Source organism: Grus americana, chromosome 9 (genome assembly GCF_028858705.1).
Source record: "Grus americana isolate bGruAme1 chromosome 9, bGruAme1.mat, whole genome shotgun sequence".
Lineage (NCBI taxonomy): Eukaryota > Metazoa > Chordata > Aves > Gruiformes > Gruidae > Grus > Grus americana.
The window spans coordinates 11793515-11801694 of record NC_072860.1 but is presented as its reverse complement, the minus strand read 5'-3'; the positions used below and the strand labels follow the sequence as shown (position 1 = coordinate 11801694).

The following is an 8180-nucleotide window of genomic DNA, read 5'->3' as shown; positions in this document are numbered from 1 at the left end:
GTAATTGTACTAAGGAACTGATGTGCATTAAAATCAGCACCGCTCTGCTTAAGAAAATATTCCTTAAACTATAGCCTAACTTAAAATATATGTTGAATTTATATTTTTCATCTTTTTGGGCACCAGTTAATTATTGATCTGTCATTCCATTTTCAAGGTAGCTCTGTTTTTACCAACTCCATCATGGTTTTGTAGTCAAAAATAATGACTTATCTATTCACAGAAATGCATTAATATATCAGGTCCCAATGGAGGATAGTATAGATGACAGTCAGGAGGAAGGGAGGAAACAGATACCTTGAAAAAAACAAAAAGAAAAATTTCCTTTATTCATCAGAATAAACTTCTTTGCCTAATGACTTTCCAAATCAGCTCATAGTTGTTGCATAATTAGCATAGAATAAAACAGATTTACAAGCCAGATACTTACCATATTTGAGATTACCATTTTGCCAACTGTCCTTCTGTGCAAGTTCAACAGGGAGTTTCCTCCTGTTGTTCATGATATCCTGTTGGTATTATGTTTTGGGAATAGAAGGAAAAATCTTTTGGGCTTGTTTGTAAATCGGGCATCTCTCTCCAGTTTATTACAGAGGAACACGCTAAATTGGTAATCGGTACTAGTGGTTCTTCTTTATGATCATGATGTTATTACTGAAAATGACAAAAAATATCCATGCTTCTTACTATGAATTTAATTCCTTCATACAAGGAAGTGCACAAACAGGAATGCTTTAGGGGCCTCCGTGTTTGGTATTGTGGCAGACATTATCTCACTGGTTCCACTCTGATCATCTCTTTCTATTAAGAAATAGCTCTTCTGTCATTTGATCTACAGAAGTAGTTCCTAACAGTCTGACTGAACTGACTCAATGCATCATGCAACACGACTTCTTTTTCTCCGCTTTCGCATTACTAGCGCCACTTCTGACTTACATGCTGATGATGTCAGAAGCAGGCTCAAGCCCTCAGAAGCAACCACTATGGCGATATACTTTGCTCTACATCGTCCTGAGAAGTGCAGGATATCAGAACAATTTATCTCTTTGTAGTTCCGTCAATGTATTTCCATAGAGTGACATGTAACTAAGCACTGCAGGCTACCAATGTAGTTCAAAGAAAGCTTTCACCACTATTTAAAAGGTGTTCAGTCAGAATAGTATATATTACTGTAAGAATGCTTCCAGACAGGATTGTTTAACAACAAATCTGTTCTAAATTGCAGTAGACCTTTTACACTAGCAATTCAAAAGTCACGAGACATGTCTAGCACATCCCACATCATGCTTGCATGAAGTCTAGCAAAGCAAACATAACTGAACATTCCTGTACAATGGCTGTTTTTTTAAACAGTTACTACACAATTGTTAACTGAACTACAAGTTATGACAACTGATATATCCATAGTCATCCCTTTGGCATTCTTTATAAAAACCATGAATCACAGAAACATTCATCATGAGGAACTCCCATCATAAGGACATGTATACAGTGTGTCATTCAGCCTTGCTCTATCTTTCCACTCTGTAAAATGTAACTGTCAGAACAACTTGAATGATTCATATAGGCCAACATATAGGTTTGGTAAAGAAGAGCTCTGATAAAACACATGTCAAAATTAATTAGTTCTGTTTAGCTTCAAGTAATGCTTGTGTGCAGAAGAAAAATGAAAGTTTTCTTTCTTCGTAAGTCATTCTATCAAACATAGCAATAGCACCACGTTGGTGTACATTAGCCAGAAAACAAAACACTTGGAAGAAATTGGCCTACTAACAAAGCTCAGACATTGAAAAGCATGGATAAACAGCACAAACAGGATAAAATACCTACTAAAACAGATTGTGCTTGCACTTGGTCAACAGGAAGGGGAGGAATTAATCACTGTAGCTGCCCCAAAGAAGTCAGAGGAAAAGGAATAGACCTAACATATCCAGAAGCCCTTTCAAAGAGATTCATGTTTTTTTCCCCATGTTCTCCCCCCCCAAAGCCTTTCACCACTTGGACTAATGCTTGACTGAAATGGTGTTGACAGCTATTCTTTATGGCACCTTTTGTCCGCCCAAGCTACAGAATTAACATTAATTTTTCCTGAAAGTTAAAGTGGCTTCGTTCAGAATTGTGCCAGCCTTCTGGAGGTGAAAGAAGAGGGTACAGATGTGGGATAAATGTATGAACATACTATGTCATATAAAGGAAATGACCTTAAGAGAATGAGTGAATGGCACTACCTACAGATGTCACTGGCTATATTTTCCCATGGCTGTAGGCACTTGCATTGTAAGAAACACAGTGACACCCTCTGTGTCCTTGCTCTTCCTCTTTTCCAGGCAAGAGATGCCTAAAAGATTTCCACTCCCTTATGAACACTGAGTATTTATTCACACTTTTGCAAATGCAGAGGGCTAACTGGTAATAATTTTATACTAGCTCTGCTCAGGTTCAGACAGTTATATAAATGAAATTCAAGAGAAACACCAAACAATGATTTCCTAAGAAACATTAATCTTTTGGTCTATTTTTTTAAATTAAATACTAGATTTAGAATTACTTACAATGCCTAATTATAAAAAGTCATGTGCTTAATTGAATTTGTTTTCAGTTTCTGTCCATGCATTCCTTAATGAGTCTATGAAGCTCCCTAAGGCTATCATAATGCAGTGTTTCAAACTTACTCCCCAAGTCACAATGATCATAGGTGACCTGTACCCATAACATTAGAAGTGACAGGTCTTATACCATAAAAACACAGTAATTTCTGCTATCCATAGATTTCAGAATTGATGGGTTTGTCATTTGAGAAAAATGTATGCTTTGCTTTTAGCAAAAACCCCAGAACTGGTTGGATTTTCAGTACTTCTGTGGTGCTGTGAGCTGTAGTTGCTAAGATCTTAATTCTTAATTTAAATCCTATTATAGAGAAAAACCACCATGCATAATTAAAGTATTTTTTTTACAATTCATTACTGCATAAATAGATTAAAGGAATTTAAATCTTCTGGTATTAAAAATCTAATGATAAAAATCTATAAATTATTATCATAGTGTAAAAGGAGGAATTTATAATTTTTATGGTAAATGACATAAGCATACTTAATCATAGATATCATATGGATATTCAGATCAGAAAAATGTTACATATATATCATTAAAAGCTGTGAAAGCAATATTTTAAACACAATATTAGGAGCATTTTATTTCTAAAAATGATGCTGATATTAAAAGTATGTAAAACCATGCATCACTTTATAGCTACACTGCAAAATTATGGGCATCTGATCTAACTAGAAATCTTGTCTTAGTTCCTTTTTGCTTTCTGTATTGACATTTGTTTATGGTTAAAGAAGTAACTCACTCTAGTATTATGTTTGCTAAGAGACTCTTAAGTTAAAGTTGCCTTCCCTGATACTGATGTTACTCGATAGCCTGGAAATTGCACTCAGGTTCCAATTACTAAATCTATTTCATACTGGAATAGAAAAGTGAACTACTTGCTGCAACATGAGGTGTTTATTGACTAATTGAGCCTTTGCATGATACAACTGAAGGTACACAGCTAGAGCTTTATTGCCACTAATAAATAACCTCTGTGAACAATGATTTCATTAAACCTCATTTTGTATCTTTGTGCTCAGTGAAAATGATGGAGTAATGGTAAGGGTAACAGTGATGGTATCAAAGAAAATCTGGACTTGAGATACAACGGAAAGCTTTTCCTTTTATACCCTCTCAGTGCCAGCAGCCTTTCTTCAGTGTTGTCCAAGGTACTTTAAATGATGTTCTTTTAAGAATAGATTTCCAGCCATTACGAACCTCACGTTTCAGCCTTCTTCAGTTAAAATTATCAAGTAGTTCTAATCGCAGTACTAAGTAAAACAGGGCAGGAAAGACAGCACTGTTAGCACAATCACTGCAGAGAGGCCAGGGCACTCAGTAACCCTTCACAGATGGCATTTAATGCAATAGAGTTCACAATTTAGTTTTTTAGATTAGATTAACACTTGAATGCATCTCATCTGCCTGAAAAAAGAGGCAGGCAAGTGAGACACCACAAAGCTGGCAAAGGACAAAAAAGACAGACAGATAGAAGAAAAAACCCGTGCAGTTTCAAATTACATCATTTTCTTTTGCCACAAGAACTTAAGTATCCCACAACCACAAGGTTATTTTCTTCCCACAACTTCATCCCTCATTTCCTATCATAAACATGCAATGACTTTGTCGATACTTTTGACTTAGGCCCTGATCTTGCACACTTGCATATACATTTAAGTTTACTCACATGAGTAGCACCATTGGCTGCAATGAAACAACTTGCCACACACGTAAATCTTTTAAGACTGCTGGCTTCATTTTGTTAAGGTGAAGCAGGATGTTAAAAAACCTTTGTTCCTGAAAGTTTAATAAGGAACGTTACGTGGCAGGAAGAAGAAAAGAACCAAGCATTTCACAGATTCCTTAAAAGAAGTTGAAATTAATTTTTAAAAGATGCACTGAAAATGCTAACAGAAATAATCTTTGCTCTGCTCTATCTCTTCATAGTGCAAACACAAGTTGTCCACATTCTGAAATAGAGAATTGCAGAAAATTAAAATGAATAATTTCAAACTAACACACTCTTCTCTGTCATACGCTGTGCCAAATGGTGCACTATCAGACTTCTGATACGCTGCTTTGAATGATTCATGGAACACTTAACATTACAATATCTCGCTGATATATATCCTGCTGGGATTTATTGACACTATAACATTTCTAAAACTAAATAACCTAATGTTATACACATATGATGTCCTGAATTCACAGATCTCAGTACTGCAACACATTTGGAAAAATCCAGACTTGCAACACCTGGTATCATACGGGATATATGATTCTAACATGACATAAAATTCTGGTTCTGTCTATACATAACCTTTTTCCAAATGGGAACATGCATATACTGAAAAGTTAGTTATGCACTAGAAAACCTACAGCCATTTCAGAGTACTGCTTTATGGCTCTGGAAGATTTGTGAAATGGCATTTCTATTGTTTTGAAGTGTACCAATTCAGGACAAAAGTTTGATGCCACTAACACTAACAGATCTCTCCTAGCTCTAATAAGGTGTTTTGTGTGTTTTTGTTTTCTTAAATGTATATATAATAAAAGTTTTCTGCCTGGGCTTCTTAAATATATTAGCCTAATACCACTCTGTGAGAATTTTCTACAGATGGGAGCAACAAGAAATAAAATCACTGGATGTCAGCAGTGGAAGCAGTCTCCTAAATCTGTGACAGAACTACATGACTCTCTTTCCTCTCAACCTCCTCTGCTTTTCACAGTCTTTCAGAATCATCTTTTTCAATTACAAGCCCAAGTCAGAATTCAGTTTATATTGTTTTAAACCATTTGACAGAAAGTCTCCCCTCAAAAGGCAGACAATTATATGCTCATAATTCAAGAACAGAATTATCCACTAATCCTAAGTAACACTGTTCTTCATGATTTTCACTTGAAAATTAAGTATATAAAGCACTGGAAAAGCAAATTTAAAATGAAAAAAATGGAACAATTCTTCTTCTACTTAGAACACCACAATGTATTACCAAAGTATTACTTAGCTGTGACTAAATCACTTAAAGTATTTAAAACTAAAGAGTTTTTGATTACCGCAATGTTTGGGATGAGCTATGAGGTTATAAATAAATAAACACTAAAGCTATATGTTGCACATGATAGACCCGACTACAGAAGACATCATTATCGATTGGTTTTCCTTTTTTAAAAGAGTGTGTGAGTTCAATCCCAGTGGCTATATAAAAGTAGTCTTTGAGTTCAGTAGGAGGTTTGCTCTATGAAAAATAGTAAACAGGGTATTAGCAGCCTCCAGGACTCCAAGGAATGGAGCAGTTTCAACTTCCACTTTAGTCAATGGAAATTATGGCTAGACAGATGACAGTAAACGGCATACAGAATCAGTTTTAAAAGTTGCTGCAAACAACCACCACCTGTTTTCTTACCAGAGACAATCAGTAGGATGCATCTCATGAGCAATACGCTTCAGCAGTAGCAAGTATTCGCAGAAATGTTTCCAATTAATTCAATTTAGGTTGTCATAAAATTGAAAAATAAAACACATCAAAATCTGCATGAGAATCAATGAACATTTGAAGATGGTGTCAACTTGCACACATGACCTTTCCACCATTACAGTGCTTAATAGTATAATGTATTTTGCAACTACTGAATTAAAATTTATATTGCACTGAAATAAATGCTTTGCAAAAAGGCAGTTACAAATTGCTTTGGTCCATTTGTAGCTTAATTTACCACTAAAACACAGAAAAATTATCAGGAGACCTGATAAAAGTTTAAATTTGATTGTTAAAAAGAATGTGTATTCACTTACAAATACATTTTCTTTGTCTATGATATTATCACTTGAAAGAATACACTTAATAATAATATATAAATGCTTTATTCAATTAAATTGATGCAATCTTATCTTTGTTAAAATGAACTTTGAAAAGAGTTTGATCCTGTCGGTCCTATTTCCTAGTGATCTGTAGAGCCTTTTACATTTTATGACAATTTGAACATGCTACAATCAAACCATCCAAAAACTAACAGAAATTAAGAAAACAGACAGACTGGCTAACCAATAAGATTCCCAGTTTGACATGGTATATGAGCTCCATTGTCTAACTGAGAATATTACTTGAAAATTAAAAAATCTTTCCTGAAAACTGTAGAACAAAGAGGAAATGTTAGTAGAAATAACAAGAAAATAGAAAGAAAACCAACAAATTATTGTATTCAAAATAATAGTCATTTTCAAAAGGCGTTGCCTCTTCACTCTATTATTGTTTTTTGTATTTTAGCATTTCTATCATTCTAAGTTTCTTAGAGAAATATGGTTCTTCATCTTGATAAACCTCCAATAAAACAAAAATATGATCTCCTTTGCTAGAACAAAGGAAAATAATACAGTCTATACAGCTGGTGGTACTACATAGCCTGTCAATGTCATATTACACTGATTTGTTCTTCTTAAACAGATGCACTGAGTTTCTGAAACAGTGTCAGAATATGGAAAGTTCTGAGGTGGTTTCTATTCTTTTTGTTAATGATGTAATATTTACAACAACAAACAAACACCTGACTTAGCTTCACCTCCATTTGCGTATCCCCCGGAATCTACTCTGTTAGGATCATTCAGTTCTTCAAACAGTCCTGTTTCAATAATTTCTTCCTGCCAGGGTATAGGGACAGCACCTGTTGCAAACTTTTTGAAGAACTTCTTATCTTTGTCATCAAACTCAATTCCTCGTATTTCAGAGAAGTCAGCAATGTCTGCAATATCTTTGGCATAGACAACTGATGGGTCTGGCACAAATGGAGGGTCAATAAGGTTTGCCTCTAGCCTGTGGAAATTTATTGCTTTGAAGAAATTATGTTTTCTTGGGTCATCATCTTCATTTCTGCAATAAAGCAAAAGTTTGTTAATCAGTATGATGTTTTGCTCTCAGGTATGTCTGTGTTGTATACATGAGAGTATTTTAAAGGAAGGAAATATATATACACACACACACGATGCAACGCAATTCCTTTTTTCATAACCAAAGAATGCTGCATTGCACAATATAAGCAAAGCTGAGAAGCAGAAAACATCCCGATCCCTCTACCTCCCAGGGTAAATTAGTCCGGGCAAGGTGCCATGCAAGAGTTTCAGTGCTGCTTCTGGCAGCACACTGAGATACCCGTATCATAGAATCACAGAATGGTTTGGGTTGGAAGGGACCTTAAAGATCATCTAGTTCCAACCCCCCTGCTGCGGGCAGGGACACCCTCCCACTAGACCACATTGCCCAAAGCCTCATCCAACCTGGCCTTGGACACTTCCATGGATGGGGCCTCCACAACCTCTCTGGGCAACCTGTTCCAGTGTCTCACCACCCTCACAGTGAAGAATTTCTTCCTAACATCTAATCTAAACACACCATCCTCCAGCTTAAGGCCATTACCCCTTGTCCTATCACTCCGTGCCCTTGTGAACAGTCCCTCACCAGCTTTCTTGTAGGCCCCTTCAAGTACTGGAAGGCTGTATATCCAAAGATACACCTTAACCAGAACTGAAGATATAGCAGGACAAGGAGGAGGAGTGTTGGATTTACTGTCCAACAATGGAAGTCCAATGGTTC

At 35.8% G+C, this 8180-nt stretch overlaps 1 protein-coding gene across 2 annotated transcripts in view; it reads right to left on the bottom strand.

Annotated features, from left to right (window-relative positions):
- Window positions 1-425: 425 nt before the first annotated feature.
- GRK7 (G protein-coupled receptor kinase 7) overlaps window positions 426-8180 on the bottom strand; it is a 31429-nt gene continuing 23674 nt past the window's right edge. The window contains exons 4-7 of one of the 2 annotated variants that reach the window (XM_054836132.1): window positions 7153-7460; window positions 6000-6037; window positions 4280-4389; window positions 426-654 (exon numbers count right to left, since the gene is read on the bottom strand). In XM_054836132.1, the coding sequence (XP_054692107.1) occupies window positions 6024-6037; window positions 7153-7460 (322 nt within the window). In that variant the 3' untranslated portion in view covers window positions 426-654; window positions 4280-4389; window positions 6000-6023. Of the gene's footprint in view, window positions 655-4279; window positions 4390-5999; window positions 6038-6438; window positions 7461-8180 lie in introns of those variants that run through there. The other variant, XM_054836131.1, reaches the window with a different exon arrangement.